The sequence below is a fragment of the Sus scrofa genome, chromosome 1 (assembly GCF_000003025.6).
Source record: "Sus scrofa isolate TJ Tabasco breed Duroc chromosome 1, Sscrofa11.1, whole genome shotgun sequence".
Taxonomy (NCBI): Eukaryota; Metazoa; Chordata; class Mammalia; order Artiodactyla; family Suidae; genus Sus; species Sus scrofa.
Genome location: NC_010443.5, coordinates 269,849,076 through 269,868,438, shown reverse-complemented (window position 1 = coordinate 269,868,438; position 19,363 = coordinate 269,849,076). Strand labels below are relative to the sequence as shown.

The following is a 19,363-nucleotide window of genomic DNA, read 5'->3' as shown; positions in this document are numbered from 1 at the left end:
AATGACACATTATAAAAATAGTTGTGTTGTGTTTTATAGATGATATTTGTCATGAAATTATACATGGTTATAATTTATGCCGTGGAAACTAAAGCAAGATGCTCATTCTGCATGGGAGCAGCGGTCAGTTCCAGCCAGGCTGGGGCTGCAGCAAATCAACACCTTCCAGAGAAGGGACCCCAGGCCACCAGGTAGGGCAGGGCAAGGGCAGAGGGGTCATGGTCCTGTGTGTGTGTTGGATAACCTGTCTCCTTTTTTGTTTGTTTTTTAGCCATGCCCACGGCATGTGGAAGTTCCCGGGCCAGGGATCGAACCTGTGCCACAGCAGTGATCTGACAATGCTGGATCCTTAACCTGCTGCACCACAAGGGAACTCCAACCTGTCTCCTTTTTGGAAAGCATGGTTAGGAACCAGCAAAGCCCACTGGGGTCTGCTCCTGGGACCCAGAACCCTGTTCCCAATCTCAGCTCCTCTTCCTGTGGCACTCTTGGAAGACTTTCCCTTCTCAGTTTTTCCATCTGTGAAGGGGGCCTGACAGTCCTAAACACTGCATCTACCTCCGCCTCCCCAGCATCAAGGAAAGCGAAAGAAAAAATATAACTGGTGTTTCCTGCACACCTACCAGAGGCCAGGTGGGCCTGGAGCTGCGTCCCACCTGCTTGACCTCATTGACGCCTAACGAACCAGGCCCCAGGGACTAGAACTGTGCCCATTTTGCAGATGAGGACTTTGAGGCTCAGAGAAATGAGGTACTTGCCCAAGATCTTCCAGGAATGAGGAGACGGAGCCAGAATCCCACAGCTAAGCCAGGAGGCCCCCTCCCACCACCCCGCAACATGTCCTGATCCTGAGAAGCAGGGGGTACCCAAGGGGACTCTGAGGCTGGCCCCCCCACTTCTACGCCTGTGTGACTGTTGAGCATGGGAACGATGGGGGGGACATCCCTGTCCCAGGATCCCAGCCTGACAGCCTGGATGGAGGAGCAGCTTTGGTTTCATCCGGTAACCCTCTGCCAGGGCGTTATCACATCTTCCATCTATTCCTTTCTCAACAAGCCTGGAGAGGCTGGGCGGGGTCAGAGTGAGCACAGCCCAGGGCCTCTGGGCCAGCAGGGATGGGGAACACACCAAAGATGACGGTCTGAGGCCTGGAGCCCCCGCGTCCTCCATACACAGCCTGTCTTTCTGGGCCTCAGCTTCCTCATCTGGAAAATGGGGCCATAGGACCACCTACCTCTTAGAGGCTGGGAGGAATCAATGAGGTGACCTACACAGAGGGTCGGGCACACAGTAGGTACCCAATAAATGGTCCTGACTCTTGGGGTCTTGGTGATGAGGACAATGATGAGGACAAAAGCCACAGGGCGCGTCCCAGTCATCCAGCCCAAACTCCCTCCACTCTCCCAGGCTGGGCCAGCTTTCCTCATCTTGCTAACGGGTCTGCTAAGGAAACTGTCACCTCAGAGGCCTAGTGTACCTCGTGCTGGGTCTGTGACTTGGGGGCAGCCATCCCCCAGATGGACTGGCAAATGCGATCCTGGGCACAGGGACCCGCCCTGCCCCAGGGTCTCAGATCTCACAGCAGGTGGCCTGGGGCAGCCCAGTCAGGGCTGGTGATCCATGGGGAATCCCAGGAGGCTCTGGGCAGCCAGGACACAAGAGCTGTGCCCAAGTTAACCCTTCACGTCCCACACAACAGAGACAACCAGCTCAGCAAAAGAGCTGCCTGGAAGGCCTGGGTGCTCTGGACACTGCAGACACCCACAGGTGCACAGAAAGCATTCACACCACTCTTAACACAAAAATTGCAAATCTTGGAGTTCCCGATGTGGCTCAGTGGGTTAAGAACCCAAGTAGTATCCATGAGGATGTGGGTTTGATCCCTGGCCTCGCTCAGTGGGTTAAGGATCCGGCATGCTGCAGCTGTGGCAGAGGTTGCAGCTGTGGCTCAGATTCAATTGCTGGCCTGGGAAACTTCCATATGCAGAGGGTGCAGCCATTAAAAAAAAAAAAAAATGCAAATCTTGAAGCAGACCTTGCTCACTGGCCCTCCTCACGGGGCTCCCTCCCACCCCCTCTGCGCTGGCACCTCTGAACCTCTGTATCTGCTTTTCCCTTTACCTGGAGCACCCTTTTTACCTCTTTTTCTGGCTAACTTCACTCATCCTTTAGGTCCCTTCTGTTGCGTGCACTTCCTCCAGGAAGCCCTCCCTGAACCCCCTTATCCAGTCTCATAGCAGCCGGGACACCTTTGCAGCAGGGACCACGCCCCCTTGCCTCCCCGTGGGACCCCAGGATCCAGCCCGCGGCCTGGCACAGCGCAGATGCTAACAGACTTTTGTGGAAGAAAGGACGGAAGGAAGCATTTGCAGGGTGCCTTCCCCATCTTCCTCCCTGGAGCGCCCACCTGCCCCCAACTCGAATCCGCAGCAAGAGCAATAGTTTTCTTGAAACAATGACCCCACTTTCAGCCGAGATAGATCTCTGCCTTTTCTTTTTTCCTTCCCAGTGAAACCAGAGCCGTCCGTTTTTACCTCTTGTCTCCCGCAATTTCCCACTTTGTGCCCTGACACTCTCCTGGCCGCGGGGCGGGGGGCGACAGGGCAGCCCACGCTGCAGGAGAGGCTGGCCTTCCGATTAGAACATGATGTCTCCAGGAAACACGAGATTCCCAAAGGCTGGGGTCTCTCCCTAGACATGCACCCTGCCAGCCCAGCCCAGCCCAGCCCAGAGCCTGATAACGATGGGTCAGGCTCCCCACAGCAGTGTCCCCAGAAAAACGGCGCCTTCCTCAGGCACACTGCAGAGGTCTGGGGGCAAGGACCAAGGATATTGGGGGCACAGTCCCTCCCTGGCAGGGCCTGGGCTGCTTCTAACAAGAGGACACTGCAGGTCCTTGGCCACCTGGGGGCCCAGCATGGGGTGGCCAGCGTTGTACTGGACCCATAGCATATTTCCTGGGTGACTTTGCCTTTCTGAGCCTCAGTTTCCTCATCTGTAATATGGGAACAATGCTTCACCCGCTCACAAGGCTGCCGAGAGAACTCAATGTGAGGCTGCTTGTGAAGCACTGAGCCCGGAGCCAGGCAGGTGTAAAGAGCTGGATATCAGGTAGCTGCCTCCGTGGACCGCTCCCTGGTTAAGGACCAGGTCCCGCCCGTCCTGTGATATTTCCCTGGCACGATGCCTCAAACAACACGCATGTGCACCGACTGAGTGAATGAATGAATGGGAGAAAAATGGATCCCATCCAGTGTTCTCGGAACACAAGCATCTCTTGGGGTGGGCGGGGGGGTGACAGGGAGGCATGGAGCTTCACATACAGCCTCCTGGAGGGGAGGCAAAAAGGCCTGTTTTCTGCAGTTTCATCATGAATGACATGGAACAAAGTGCCAATTTGTTTTTTCTTCTGGGCTGTTTTCCTGGCCTTTCCTCCCTAGCCGGGGAATGCAGCCCCGTTTGAGCTGTGGGGACACTGCTTCAGGTCCTGGGGAGGCCACCTGGTCTCTGGCCATATGGGGAGGATGTCACATCTCCAGGCCCCCTCTGGCTTCCTAGCCCGAGGTGTCAGTGGCCTTGGGACTTGGTGCCTGGCCTCAGCAAGGGTGGGGCCAACCTGCTCTCTCTCAAAGATGAGTTCAGCCTCTGCCGGCAGCTACAGACCGGAAGTTCTCAGGCCAAGGGGGCGTGGCAGATCCACTTCTTTTTTTCTTTTGTCTCTCTCTCTTTTTTTTTTTTTTTTTTTTGTCTTTTCAGGGCCACACCTGTGACATATGGAAATTCCCAGGCCGGGTTCAAATCAGAGCTGCATGATTAATGAACCCAACTAGCATTCATGAGGATGACACAGATTCAACCCCTGACCCCGCTCAGCGGGTTAAGGATCCCACATTGCCATGAGCTGTGGTGTAGGTCGCAGACGTGGCTCGGATCCCGAATTGCTGTGGCTCTGGCTTAGGCCGGGAGCTACAGCTCCAATTCGACCCCTAGCCTGGGAACCTCCATATGCCGTGGGTGCGGCCCTAAAAAGACAAAACGGCAAATAAAAAAAAAATAAAAAAAAATAGAGCTGCAGCTGCCAGCCTACCCCACAGCCACAGCAACCCAGGATCTGAGATGCATCTGCAAGTTAGCAACGCTGGATCTTGAACCCCCTGAGCGAGGCCAGGGGTAGGCCCGCCTCCTCATGGAGACTAGTCAGGTTCTTAACCAGCTGAGCCACAGCAGGAACTCCAGTAGATCCATTTCTGAATGTCCGCCTCACTCAGCACAACATTTGTGCTTCATCGGCTCTGAGGCTCCCAACCCTGCTTCTCACAGGCTGTGGAAACTTGGGCAAAGCACATAACCGCCCGGCCCCTCAGTGTCCCCAACGTAATCAGCACAGCAGATGGCCTTTCTGAGAGATTCCCTCGTGGGTGTTCAGCCGCTCTGCTGCCATCACTTCTCTAGATCCTTCCATCCACCCTGCAAAGGGGCCCATTTCGTCTCTTACGACCCAGGAGACGCTCAGAGGAAACTACTCGCCAAGCCACACAGTGAAGGGCTGTGGCACCCTGTCCAGAGGCACGGTCCCCACGCAAACAGATGACAGGTTCTCATCTGCAAGAGGAGAGGGCTAAAGACTGAGTCAGAGAAGGAGGCCCCCAGATCCCACCGGGGCCAGGGGGCGGGTGTGGGGGGCAAGGGAGAAGCGCGGGCGGGGTGCCAGGTTCTCCCGAGGGTCCTCGCCCGCCTGGGGTGGGGGCAGCCAGAACCTGAGCCCTGGGCGGCCCTGCTGCCCGCTGGCTGGACCGGCCGCCCGCGGCCCCATCTTGAGAGCATTAGGGGCTGCTGTTCACAGATGTTTTCTGTTACGTGTTATTTGTTAGTCTAATGAAAGGAGGTGCACTGGCTTTCAAGACCTCGGCGTTCCGCGGGGGTTTATATGGGAGGCCCGCGCGGAGCTCTGGCGGCGAGAGGAGGCTGCGAGGCCCCTGCCAGGCGCGCCCGGCGGCTCGCTGCTTTGATTCCGAGGTTTGCAGCCATCCGCGCGGTAATTCCAGCTCTGGTTAAATGTCATTTTTAATAACGCCATCTCTGGCGTGTAAACGTCTGCGCCCACGGCAAGAGGGGCGGCCAGGAGGGGGAGGCCAGGCAGGGAGGTGGGTAGGGGGTGGAGGAGGGGGAGGGGGGTGGAGGAGGGGGAGGGGTGGGGGACAAAACCTGGGGCCCCGGGGGATTGCCCTACTCCAGGGGGCCCCTGAAAGGGAGGTCTCCTGGGTTGTGAGAGGCAGGGTGAGGGCGGTCAGAGAGGAGCAGGATGGGAGGGGCCTTTGCTGGTGACAAGTGACAGAGACCCCCAGCTCCCGGTGAGGCTTCTGACACCCTCCCACCCCCCGATGCCACCCCCTCACCCTGGCAGCCAGAGCAACAGACAGAATCTGCCCCTGTGGCAATGCTCCCTTCATTCTAGCTCTTTGAGCAGCCTTGGGCTGGTACCCAGCAGGTGCCCAGTGTATGCTGGCAGATGGTCAGTGGGGACTGAGCTCTCCTAGACCCAGCAGTGTGGCTTCCAGCTCAGCCAGATCTCTGGGGACGCTGGGCATCGGGCTGGGCCTCAGCCGCCCCTACCCCCATGCTGGACCCTTCCAGGTGCTTCCAAATGATGCGGCCGCAGGCCCCCCCGGCCCCCCGGCCTCTCCAGCCTCCTTCCCATTAGAGGACCATTTTCCACTCAGGTAAACAAACGGAGGAGGATGACAGAGGGGCCGAGTGAGCGCTGGGAAGAGCCTGTGAGAGCACAGCAGTGCTCACCCTTGATGCTCATAAAGTGACTGGGCCCCCGCTAAATGCAGAGGCCCAAGCCTGCGCTCCAGAGGGTGTCGGTCCATGGGTTGGGGCCTGGGAACATGCATTTAACCAGCTCCCCAGGGTGATTCCAATGCAGTGATTCCTGGGACTCCCTGTTGACAAACTGATGATCCAACCCCCTCGGATGGGGACACTGAGGCACAGACCAGCATTGCAGGGCTGGGAAAGTCCCAGTTTCCGGACTCTTTGTCTGGAGCCCCTTCTACTGCCTCCTGGGTAACGATGGCACAGGAGGTGACATAGCCTCACCTTGTCACTTCTTAAGCAATGGAGGCGCTTGCTCGGCTCTGGGTGGAAGGGCCTCTGTGGAAGCTTCCAGGTCTTACAGCCCCTGGGCCCCCAGCTCTCACATCCTCTCACCCAGGACCTTCTCCAAAGACCACAGCCACCTGGCAGCCCCTGTCCACCTCTCAGGCCACCAGGTCCCAGCTTCTTGGCTTCTTTGCAACTCAATGCCCCAGCTTCCTTCCAATGTCTCCACTGTCCCCAGACTGGAAGGTCCCAGTTGGCCCTCCTGTGCCCAGGAAAGGAGGAAGGGTCACAAAGGGGGATCAAAAGCAGTGTCTTCCAGAGCCTGCTGCATTTTTAGGACACAATAAAAGCTATCGCTAGCCTTAAAGGGCCCCATGGGGATGGTGTCCTGTCATCACCACGGCCCCTCGGAGCCGGGCCGGGAGCGAGCGGTTTCCCAGATGTGGAAGGGACAACGAGCGAGGCGGCGGGTGGGCAGGGGGCAGCTCGAACATCTGGGTCATTGATTTGGCGACCTTCCTTCATTCCCAGCACATCTGGAGATTCCACAGCTCCCAGGGGCGGGGGGCGGGCATGGCCTCTTCCTGGCATCAGCACTGCTCCTTCTGGGCGGGGAGCCTCCTGCAGCATGCCCCCTGCCCCGGGGGTGGGGGCGCTGGGCACCCTGTCTCCCTGTCTCTGCTCAGCATGGGCGCCCCTCAGATAGCTGTCCTCAACTCTGTCTAAACAGGAAGCACCCACGGTGTTCTCCTACTCACCACCTCGCAAAAGGCACTTGACCCTTGGCCCGTGCAGGCGCGATCTGGCCGCTCGTCTATTTACCGGTGGCTTGCAGCCACTTGGCCATTAAGTGCCTGGACCTGATCATCTGAGCCAGGCTGAAGCCCTCACGATGGGGCGTGAGGATGGGTGTGGGTGTGGGCGCGCGTGTGCGTGTGTGTGAGAGCCTGAAGGGGTTTGCGTGTGGTTGGGGGGGTGTGACTGTGTGTGTTTGGGGGTGTGTGTGCATGTCTCTCTATCTGTGAGCCTGGGAAAGCCAGTCTGCCATGTGCTTCCCAAATGCCAGCCCATGACAGTTTTCACCGACCTACCGCAACATGAGAAAAATCGGGGCCATGTGCAAGTCTTTTTGGTAAGCTAAATTAAGTCTGTTTTGAGGACCATTCTTTACTCTGAGATGAAGATGCTGAAAGATGCCCTCTCGGGGACACGGATGGGGGCAAAAAGATGACCGTTGCTGTGCGTAAACAGCTTTTCTTGGCACCTTTAAAACCTGCCCACTCTAGGCCAGTTGCTCTAAGTGGCTGGAAATTTCACCAGGGCTTGAAATCGGAAAGTCTGGGCAGGTGGTAGGAGCTCCAGTCCTGACGCATCGTCAGGGCCTGGAAAATGACTGCTGAATGGATGAAGAAATGAATGAATGATGAAGGAAGGAATGAATGATTAAATATGGGAGCTGAGGGTGCGCTGGGAAAGGGGTCTGTCCTATGGATGTTCTTCAGAGTCAGGCACCCTCTGCAGCTCCCGTGTCCAGGAGGCCGTTCCAGATGTTTCTGGGCAGGAGAGGTGCAGGACCTCCACTCACTCTCACACCTTCCAACCCCCCCAGGCCGGGCCGTCCCTACGCTGCCAGGCCTGACCCGGCTCCCACATACCTGAGGATGTGGAGGAGACCCCTCCCCTGGCTGCCTCGCGGTCCCCTGAATGCAGCCCACACCAGCCTGGGAGTGGACATTCCTGGCCAGACCACCCAGTATTCTAGGGTCTAAGGGATGGCTTTAGCCAGCAGAAGGGAGCAGGGGCTTCCGGACAGGCCTGGGCTGGAGTCTCATATTCATTGGTGTGATTTTGGGAATGGCTCAGCTTCTCCAAGCCTCAGTTTCCCTCTCCATAAAATGGGGGTGATAAAGGGGTCCCTCTCCATGGCGGGTGAGGCGTGTGGCGCCCCGGCCAGCGAACACCAAATAACTGGTCCCTGGGACCACATCCCAGCGAGGGCCCATCCTTTCAACTCCACTCCCACGGCCTCTAACCCCAGGGCAGCACCCTGGCTGGGTTCCAACACGGATACCCCATTTGTAGGACGTGTTCCGGGGAAGCACTGCCCCCCCCGCCCCAAATCATTCCTAAGACTCCCTTCCACCTGGGGACAGCCATTGCCCCCTGGGTCTGGGACACCCGGAAAGCTTCCCAAGTTTTGCCTCGTCCAGCGTGACCGCACGTCCCTGCCCGGGACAAGCCAGTGCAAACCCTTCCCTCCTGTCTCTATCCACTTAGAAACGGAACACGGCACTGCATCCATCCCAACAGCCCCACTCTGTGCCAGCCCTCGAGGCCCTCTGCCTCCCTGCCCCCTATCCATCCCCCAATAAGCCTTAGCCTGAGTCTCCCCAACAACCCGGAGGGGGCCTTCCCCTCCCCCATTCCTCCAGCCCCAGTGCTGAGCCGTGCTGGTGGAGAGAGGGGCCCGGACTTGCGATCCAAAACCAACTCCGGCCCCCCCTTTCCCGGCTGGGAGAACTTGGGGTGCTTTGCCTCTCTGGGCCTCCCGGAAATGGGAATGGGAATCACCAGCCCTGCCTGAGCATCTCCGGGAGCTGTAACAGAGACGCTTTGTTGAGCACCTACTATGTGCCAGGCACGGTCACCCACACCCACTCAAGCCGACCCAATAAGGGACATCACTGACCAGCACTCCCATTTCACAGATGGCAGCACTGAGCCTCACGGTGCTTTTTAGGCCTCCACGGTGGCGTGCCCGCAGGCGTTACCACTAGTGTTCCAGATTCACTTTTCTGGAGTCTTCTGGGAGGAAACAGAGCTTCTGCTTTGTTGAGTGTCTGCCCACAGGGAAGGGCCCTGGGCTGGGGGGTGTGACCTGGTCTGAGGCCCCTGTGCCGAGCCCCCAGACTCCACTCAGGCGATCTACTAGATAGAGAAGCAAGACCACCCTGGAATCAGGGTGTGAGTGAAATGGCCAGCGCCCCCCAACCCGCCCCTCCCATTGGCTACGCTGGTAAAGCCACCCTCCTCCCGGGCTCTCAGCTTCCAGGCCTGGTTCCTCAGCTCTCACCTCTCCTGTCCAGGACCCAGGCCTCAGAGACCCCCATCTGCGGGAGGAGACAGGCCCATGGCGGGGCAATTTCTCCACCCAGATCAAATCTGATGAGGGCTGGGATCAGCCTCATAAGCATCTGGGTGGGGCCGCCCGTCGTTCGGGTGGGGGACTGAGGCCCCCGGCAGGGATGTGAGGTCATACACAGAGATGGCAGCCATGCCACCCGGGGTGTGCTGAGCCCCCCTCCAGGGCTCAGGCACTGCAGACGGCTCTGGCCTCCCTCCCCCGCCCCCTCAAGGCAGGGATGGAGGAGAGACGAGGAGGCGGGGAGAAAGCAGGGTTGTCTCTAAAAGGCCTGGTTCTGAAGAAACACCCTTTCGGCTTTATCCCCCACCAGCCCTGCCCCTGCCTTGTAGGCTGGCCGCCTTCAGGCTCCCTCTTCCAGCTCCCAGAGCCCGTCCGAGGGAGGAGGCCAGTGGGGAAGAAGGCAGATAAGGAAAGCCGGATGAGCCTTCCCAAAAAATGAAACATAGAATTACCACACGAGCCAGCAACTCCACACCCCGGGAATATGCCCTAAAGAACTGGGAGCAGGAACTCAGAGATACGCGCACACCCGTGTTCAGAGCGGCATCATTCACGAGAGCCAAGTGGCAGAAGCAACCCAAATGCCCACCGACGGATGAACGGCCAACAAAGGTAGCAGGCGTTGGAATATCCTTCAACCTTAAAAAGGAAGGAAATTCTTTTTTTTTTTTTTGGCTTTTTTAGGGCCAACCTGCGGCATTGGAAGTTCCCAGGCTCGGGGTGGAATCAGAGCTGCAGCTGCTGGCCACAGCCACGCCATAGCCACACCAGATCCTTAACCCACTGAGCAAGGCCAGGGATCGAACCTGCATCCTCCCGGTTACTAGTCGGGCTCGTTATTGCTGAGCCACAACAAGAACTCTGGAAGGAAATTCTAACACCTGCTACGACACGGACAAATCTTGAAAACATTTATGCTACGTGAAATAAGCCAGACACAGGAGGACAAATGCTGTGTGACACATACGAGGTCCCTAGAGCTGTCAAATTCGTAAAGACAGAAACGAGAACAGTGGTGGCCAAGGGCTGGAGGATGGGGAATGAGGAGCTAGTGCTTATTTTTATTTATTCACTTATTTTTATGTTTTTGTCTTTTTAGGGCCGCACCCGCGGCATATGGAAATTTCCAGGCTAGGGGTCAAATCAGAACCATAGTTGCCAGCCTACACCATAGCCAGAGCAACGCAGGATCCGAGCCACATCTGTGACCTACACCACAGCTCACGGCAATGCCAGATCCTTAACCCACTGAGCGAGGCCAGGGATCGAACCCGCATCCTCATGGATACTAGTTGGGTTCGTTACCGCTCGGCCACGACAGGGACTCTGAGGAGCTAGTGTTTTCTGGGGACAAAGCTTCAGTTGGTGAAGATGAAAAAGTTCTAGAGATGAATGGGGAGGCTGGTGGTACAACCGCACGACTGGACTTAGAGCCATCGAAGTATACGCTTAAAGATGGCTAAAAAGACAAATCATATATTAGTACCTGTGACCACCAAAAAATTAAAAAAAAAACACCCCTGAAGGCCAAGTGGCCTGTCTCTCATACTCAATGGTCCCTGCCCTCCCCCACTGGCCAGGGGGAGGCGGAGGTCCCCACCCAAACCAGACTCACCCTTGGCCTCTCGTTGCTCAGCAACAGATGTGACTCAGGGAACAGCTCTGAGAAGGGAGCCCAAAGTCCCCACCCGGGGCCCCAGCCCACCCTGGCTCAGCCTGTGCCCGCAGGCTCCCAGCACCCCACTGTCCCGAATCTCCGCGAAGTGGGCCCACTTGGTCCTGCTGTTTTGCGAAACGGGTCCTCCAGCCCCACTAGGCCCAGGAAGCCTCCCCCCCCGGGGGGGGGCCCTCACCCCTGCCTGGCTCCAGGGCTTTCGTTTATTTTCGGTGTGTCCATGGCCTTGTTTCCGCCCTGCCCACAGGAGGGAATGCTTTCAAGAAAATCCCAGTTATTAATGTGGTTTCTTTTGTTGTAAGTCACTGCAGAGGCAGCAAACGAGAGTTTATTTTCCTAACGTGCTTGGCATAGCTCAGCACTCCAGCCCGGCCCTCAGCGTTGGATTTGGGAGAAACCCGAGACCCCAGTTTGCTCTGAGTCACCAGCGAAGCCACAGCCTTCCCGGCCGGTTCCAGGGGGCGCCTGGTCCTGGGAAAAATCATTGGCAAGAACAGGCGATACCCACGGATGGCTTCAGGACACCCAAAGACTGAAAAATAAATATACTTGAATCACGTGGGCACTGCTCACCTGGTATTGAAAATGTATCAACGTTATCAATTCTAGTTTCTCCGTTAACCTTTATTTTTCTTTCTTTCTTTCTTTTTTTTTTTTTTTTTTTTGGTCTTTTTGCCTTTTCTTGAGCCACTCCCGTGTCACATGGGGGTTCCCAGGCTAGGGGTCTAATTGGAGCTGGAGCCGCCGGCCTATGCCAGAGCCACAGCAACGCGGGATCCGAGCCACAGCTCATGGCAACGCCGGATCCTTAACCCACTGAGCAAGGCCAGGGATCGAACCCACAACCTCATGGCTCTTAGTCGGATTCATTAACCACCACGCCACGATGGGAACTCCAACCTTTATTTTTCTAAGAAGGGACACCCCATGTCTCTCTGGGGTCTGTCGCTTTCTTTGGACCCGGGAACAGCTCCAAGAAGCCCCAGGAAAACCCACTTCCGAGAATGTTGAAATCCTAAGTGAGGCGCCAGGCCTCCCTCTGGGTCCAGGACTGGAGGATGAAGTCACACAGCCCAGGGCCCACGCCTGCTGGCCTGGGGGCCAGAGTCCCCCACCCCAGGGGTCTGGTTGAGGTCTTTGGTAAAGGGTCCAGTGTGGCGGGCTGGGCTCCCCAGGATGAGGGGACAAAAGGTCCCTTCTCTCGGCCTCAGAGACTTCACGACTTGGGATCCCCGTGGCAGTGGGAGGGGTGTCCGCCAGAGAGTGGAAGGAGGGAAGAGGGGGGAGCAGGACCCCGTTCCCCTCCATCCACCTTCTGTCTGCAGGCACAGATCCGCCAGGCCAGACAAGGGGTTCTTCGGGGCCTGGGCTGGGCAGGGGCGGGGGCTCCATGGAGCAGCCCCCCTCCCGCCCCCTCTGCTGCCTGGCAGCGGGCACCCCTGGAAGGCGCCCAGTTGGCCTTGGGGAGCTGCTTCACTCGGCATAAAACATTTGGATTTCATGGCCTAGCGATGTTTTCGGTCTGGGGAATGAGTATAGGGTTACCTCCTTTCCATTTTGCCAAGTAAGGACGTTACGATAAAATGATCTCCAGTCGTTGCCCTATGTCCTAAAAGAAAGGGTCTCTACGCCCCCAAAATGAGGAGGAAAGATACCATCCCAAACAGGAGACTCCTCTACACTGGACTTTTTTATTTTTTAGCTTCTCCAGGAATTCTCTGTATTGTCCCAGTTTGCGTCCATCTGCCTGGAGAAAATCCCCCCAAGGGGCCGGGAGCACAGAGTGGGGCCTCGCTTTGGGTCCCTTGTCCCTCACGAATGAGGGAAGGAGAGGCCCACTTCTGGGGACCGACTGACCGCTGCCCTCAGCCCCATCCCACCTGACCCCACACCCAGCGTGTCCTCTGTCCCCCGTGCCTGGGGGATCCCAGTGTGCAAGGGCCACCAGCGCTCTTGGTGAGGGTGACAGCGCCCCAGGGGTCTTCTGGGGAGGCCCGCTGCCCATCCAGCTGCCTGGAGGCTGCCAGGGGCCCTGTCCAGGCACTTGTGACCCCAGTTGTGCTGGGACTCCCCAGAAAAAGAATCCATCTGGAGACCTTTGCTGAGTCCAGAAGAAGTAAGGCCTTCACTGTCTGTCCCCAGGGCCAGGGGCCAGGACAGAAATGGGCACCCCTGCCAGGACTTGACTACAAAATGCCCGGCCTCCTTCCTTCTCTTCCTACCCCTCAGGTCCCCCAAACATCGGGGTAAAATCAGAGCCCTTTCCTCTGCCCTGATGGGGAGCCGGCTCAGAGCCTGCAGCTCCTCCCATGAGACCTGAGGTTGTCACACAGTTCAGGCTGGCAGGACCCACCCCCCACACCAGACGGCACCCCCCTCTACCTTTGGCCCAAACCAGACACCTTCCTTCCCCTCCTCTGCCAGGGACACCCCAATTCCCAAGAGCGGGTCTGCTTGCTTCGCAATCATCCTAGGCGGATGCAGCAATGTCAGTCCTTCTGGTGGGAGGGGGACATCCCCTGAGAAGGAACGGAGGCCGCTGGACACAGGTGGCACCAGCGGGGCACTCTCTCAGGTGCCCCATAAAAGTCGGGTGTGTGCCAGGTGTCCATCACGTGGTGCCAGCGGCACCAGGACAAGGTTTCAGACGAGGAGGCTGTCACCTGTTTTCCGTGCCCCTCACGCAGCCACCCAGGGCTCCCCTGAGACCCAGAGGTTAGTGCGGGAAGTGGGGTGGTGGGGGGTGTTCCCAGGGACAGGTGGAGAGGCGACTGGAGTCAGGTGGGTGACTCTTAAGGGGCCCAGAGCCTCCACCAGGCCAGCCTGCTCCCAGGGCTAGGGGAGCCGGCAGTGGCGGTGGTCTCAACAGACCCCACCTCCTCCTCAGGGCAAGGGGGAGCTCTGGGAACTCTGGGGCTCTGCCTCGCTCCCTCCAGAACACTCTCCAGGCTCGGGATCTTTGCTTATCTTCATTTCTCCTGCTCTAACCACACCCCTCTTCTTACCAATGGCCCAGGACCCTCAGTTTGCTCTGTGACTTCTCGGAAAAAAGTCACTTGGGTGGGTTGTTTGTTTTGAAAGCCCCTTCTGATGACCTTTAACCTCGGCAGGGGAAGAGAGGCCTAGCTAGCCCTTGGGGGCTGGGCCATTCCCCCTAGGAGCTGCGGGGCGGTGTGGGGGGGCGGTGGGGGGCCCGCAAACCGGAGGTGGAGACAGGCAACCCAACCCTAGCCAGAGAGCCCATCTTACAAAAGTCTGGTAGGAGTTGGAATGGTGTCCTGGAGGAGGAGGGGGCAGAGTTGGGAACCCAGCTATGTGCCCAGGAGACTTTGCCCCCCGGAAGCCTCAGTTTCCCAGCTGTAGCAGAGTTATAATCGCACCCACTTCTCAGGCTACTTGAGAGTGGGGCCCCGAGGGCTGTTTCCAGGGCTAGGCACAAGGCGGCATATCTTCCCGCGCCTCCGACGACGGGAGGTGGCTCTGGCCAAATGACAGTGCCCTCCCCCCACCCCCGTGAAAGCTCGGCTCCCCGACGTCCACCCCATCAGGGACGGCCAACTTCAACCGCGGCGGCCAGGCCAGTGGGCTGCCGTGCCCAGCGACCCCCCGCAGCCCGGAGGTCTTGCCGCAGGCCCTCCTTCCCAGCCCGGGGTCCCGCAGAGCCAGCGCCCCGCATCGGTCGCCTGCCCGGCGCTCGCCCCTTCGGGCCCACGAACCTCTGGCCTCGCACCCCTCTAGCCCTGGCGGCCTAGCGCCCCGGGACCCCCGCATTTCCGTTCCCACGGCCCCTGGGGTCCCGCGCCCGCGCCCCGCCCGCGCCCCGGCCCCGGCCCCGGCCCCGCGCACTCACCGTCCTGCGGCGCCGCCTCGCTGCCGCTGCTGCCCCCGGACGGCTCGCGCGCCGCGCCCTCCCGCGCCTCGGCCCTGGCCGCGGGGCGCGCCGCCAGTCGCCCGGCCGCCGCCACCTCCTCCAGGTCCAGGAGGTGGCTGACCGTGAAGTTCTTGCGCGCCTGGGCGCAATCGCCGGGCCCCAGCGCGGGCGACGGCGGCGGCGGCGGCCCCGGGCCCAGCGCCGGCTTGTCCAGGGCGAAGGCGGCACCGGCCGCGCTGTCCATGCCCGCGGGCGGCCCCGGGGTCGCCGGCGGCGGCGGTGGCAGGCGCGGGTCGGAGCGAGCGCGCCCCGGCCGCCCCGCGCTCGGCCCCGCTCCCGGCCGCCTCCTGGCTCCGCGGCCGCCGCGGCCCGCCCGGCGCTGACGTCGGGGGAAACCAACTTTCTTCCCTCCCCTTCTCGGCCGCCTGGCTCGCTCCGAAGTTGCTCCAACGCGAGCTCGTCCGGCCACACGCCCCTTCTTGAAGCAGACCTCGCCCCCGGCCTCTCCTCCTCCTCCTCCTCCTCCCCCTCCTCTCGCCTCGCCCGCCCCACTCCTCCCGCGGCGGGGAGGGAGGGCGGGGGTCCCGCGCGCGTCCCGCTGGAGGCTGGGGGCGGGGAGGCGGGGAAGAAGGGGTGTCCTCCTTTCACCCTCCCCGCCCACGTTTTAAGTTCAGGGCTTGCGGGGGTGTGTTCAATCCCCCAACAAGTGTCTGGGGAGGTGATAGTGGAGGGATTAGCCCTTCCATTTACAAATTCCTCCGCAGAGGAGGGGAGAGGCACGCTGAGCGTTGGCGCGGGAGATCTGGGCGTCCCAGTTCCACCCTCGCCCCCCCCCCCGTGCACCCCAACGCCCATGCCCCTGCCATGACGGAGAGAGTCCTGGGTCCGTCTTGTTTGTGCCACTGGGCCAGAGGCTCTCTCCGCTAGAAAGCAGCGCATCCTCAAGCTTCTGGGGTGTACGCACCCCTACCGCTCGCCCGCCCCCGCCGCCCCGCGCCCATCCACCTGGGAGCCCACCTCCAGGAGGCTCCAGGCCCTCTCCGAGGAAACGTTTCCCACCAGAATTCCCAGTTTACACCCAGAGGATAGATAGCCCGGCGACAGCCAGACTGACAGATGGGTGACAGGGAAAGGGGGAGGCTGGCCTGGGTCTCGGCTCTTGTTTTTGTTTTCCAAGGAAAGCACAGAAAAGATGCCCCCCCCCTGGGGGGGGGGGGGAAGCTGAGACTGTAAGGCCGCCAGATGCTACAGGTCTTTCCCCAGGAGGGCTGCTTGGAGGTGGCCCTCACCATCACTGCCCAGCCATTATGTCAGGGCAGCAAATATAAGGCCACCAGGAGGACCTCAGGATCTCCTTTTGGGGATCCCACAGAAAAGCCACCCTGCACACACCCCCTGAAACCTTGCAGCTCAGCAGCCCAGGTTCTGTATGAGTGAGGATTTTTCCCAGAAAGGAATCACCCGCAAGGCGAGGCTGTGTCCCCCAAGGTGACTTTAGCCACAGCAATCCACAGAGGGACACGTGTGGGTAGGTTGAGGTTTGGAGAGGATGAGAGGATGGGGTGCCTCTTCTTTGGAAAGTGGCCCCAATGAGTGTCCAGTGAGAAAGGCTGGCAAAAGTGGAGGTGGCCTCCCTTCTCCCAAGGGACGGGCAGGACAGCCTGGGCACCTGGGCCCACCATGTGAGTGGCTGAATAACTTTCTGAGCAGGTTGGGGCTGTGACTGGGCTCTGGGGAAGGACCTGGAGCCTGCTGGAGCACACGCCCCCGACCCCCGCAAGCCGAGTGCGGAGGTGGGTGTCCCAGGAAACACAGCCCAGCCTTCAGACCAGCACCGGGGTCAGAGACCAGGTGTGTGACCTCAAACCTGACACCTTCCCTTTCTGAGCCCCAGCCCCTCCCTTGTAGAATAGGTCTAATGAAGTACCCACCTCTTAGGCCCTGTGGGGATTCCATCATGGGTGAAAGCCCGGCCTGTGGCCTAGTGCATAGGACAGTCAGCATCAGCCTGCAGAGCTAGAAAAGCCCTGAGAGGAGTTCCCGTGGAGGCACAGTGAAAACGAATCCGACTAGGAACCGTGATGTTGCAGGTTCGATCCCTGATCTCACTCAGTGTGTTAAGGATCAGGCAGTGCCGTGAGCTGTGGTGTAGTTTGCAGAAAAGTCTCAGATCTGAGTTGCCATGGCTGTGGCATAGGCCAGCAGCTATAGCTCCGATTTGACCCCTCGCCTGGGAACCTCCATATGCTGAGGAGCGGCCCTGAAAAGCAAAAAATAAAAAACAAAAAAGCCTGATATATCATCTGGGCTCAAATCTAGACCTTGTGCTTTCTAGCTGTGGGCCTTACTTGCCTCAGTTGCCTCATCTGTAAAATGGGCTCTTAGGAGGATTAAATGGGTTGATATACTAAGTGGGTTGTATACCTGGTGCCCCTCATACCAAGGGAGGCCTCAACTAGTGTTAACAATTATTTTTGGAGCTCTCTTGTGGCTCAGCAGGTTAAGGATCCAGCATTATCACTGCTGTGGCTTAGGTTCAATGCCTGGCCCAGGAACTTCTACATGCTGAGGCATGACCAGAACCAAAGAATAAAACAAACAAACAAAAATAACGTATTTACTCCAAGAAGCAGTGGAGAGCATGATGGCAAATTCAAGCTCCAGAGCTGGGAGGACATTAGTTTGAATCTGTTCACTGCCATTTACTAACCGTGCAGCCTTGAAGAGGTCACTTTCTGGTCCTCTCTGAGTCTGATCCATCATCTGTATAATAAAGGGACCAAGCCAAAAGGATTCTGGTGAATTTGTCATTGTTACTATGTTGTTTTGGGGGTGTTACTACCCTTGCCAGGCTGGGGATGGCGAAGTGGGGCAAGAGGAGTTAGGCTGTTATTCCAAAGCTCAGCCATTGAGCAAGAGCTCCAGGCCTGTTGCAGCCTGGAAATGCACCCAGGGAAACTCCAGTTAACCCAGGAAAGACAGAACCTGTTACCCCAAATGGATACAGCGAAAAGGTAAATAATTTCCACAGTGATTTAGATAAATCTGGCAATGCTAACTCAGAGTAGAGAATGGAGGGGGAATCAGATGCCTGTTTGGAATCTCTCTGCTCAAGGACTGGTCATGGAACCAGGCTCTGCTCTAGGCAAGGGGGGTGGGAGGAAGAGAGGGCACCTGAGAAGGGCCCCCAATCTCCAGGGAGGATTCCATGGATGAGTTGAACCTTAATTGGTGGCTGTGTTGGAGGTTGGATCCTGGGTCTGAAAATGAGTAAAAACACATCGGCGCCCCAGTCTCAAAAGGTTGCATACTTAAAATAAGTTTTGTCTTTTTCCAGAAGTAATATGCTTATCAAGAGATTTTAGGAAACATAAGTCAAATTAAGAATATAAAAATACATATATCCCACTCCCAGAGATTTCTGAGACACTGCATATATTATATATATATTACATATATAGTTATATACACATACTATATATATTACAGTTGGTTTAATGAAAAGAGATTGAAGATAATCATTATCTATTTATGCAATGTTGAATTGAAAACCTCGAAGAAGCAATAAGACAAGAAAAAGAAGTGAGCTAAAAATAATTTAGATATGTACCTCTCTAGCTTTTATCTATAGTCTACATAGGTGGAAAAAGATAATCACATGTATTATGAAAGTTGAACTATGTCACACCAACTTTTTAACGACTTGCACCCTGTCATTAGTCTTGTCTCTTGTTCACCACTATTTTTTTTTTCCTTTGGCTACACTGGCAGTATATGGACGTTCCCAGGCCAGGGATCATATCCAAGCCACCACTGTGACCTGTGGAGACACTGGATCTTTAACCCACTGCACCAGGTTAGGGAGTGAACCCAAACCTCTACAGCATCCCATGCAACTGTAGTCAGATCCTTAACCCACGGCACCACAGTGGGAACTCTGCCTGCCGCTATTTTTAAGGAAAGCCTAATGACACATTATCCTTATGGTTACACACCCATAGTTACTTTCTTGATTAAAAAAATCCCTAGAAATAGGATATCTGGTAGGTTATTACCTAATAACCCCCCAAAGATGTTCACATTATAATCCCTGGAATTTGTGCAAATGGCAAAGCAGAATTAAGGTAGTAGATGGAAATTGAGGTTACCTGCCCGGTGACCTTAAAATAGGAAGAACATTTTAGATTATCTGGGTGCGCTCAAGGTAATTACAAGCTTCCTTCAAAGTGGAAGAGAGCCATAGGAGTGTTAGTGATGGAAGGGCCACAATGGGAGAGACTTGACTGGGCAGTGCTGGCTTTGAAGGTGGAGGAGGGCACGGACTAAGGAATAGGGGCAGCCTCTAGATGCTGGAAAAGGCAAGACAACAGATTCTTCCCTGGAGCCTCCAGAAAGAAATGCAGCCCTGCAGACCCCTTGATTTTAGCCCAGGACTTCTGTTCTCCAGAAAGGTAAGATCATGTCTTTGTACTGTACTGAAACACTAGGTTTGTGATCCTTTGCTACAGCAGCAAAGAGAAAACTAAGAAGAGTTCCCTGGCGGCTCAGTGGGTTAAGGATCTGGTGG

The 19,363-nt window shown here is 57.3% G+C and overlaps 1 protein-coding gene across 1 annotated transcript in view; it reads right to left on the bottom strand.

Moving 5' to 3' along the window:
* The window catches only part of PRRX2 (paired related homeobox 2), a 49,675-nt gene extending 34,370 nt beyond the window's left edge, over positions 1–15,305 (bottom strand). Inside the window, exon 1 of the mRNA XM_021070097.1 lies at positions 14,776–15,305. Within this exon, the coding sequence (XP_020925756.1) occupies positions 14,776–15,040 (265 nt within the window). The 5' untranslated portion in view covers positions 15,041–15,305. The remainder of the gene's footprint in view (positions 1–14,775) is intronic.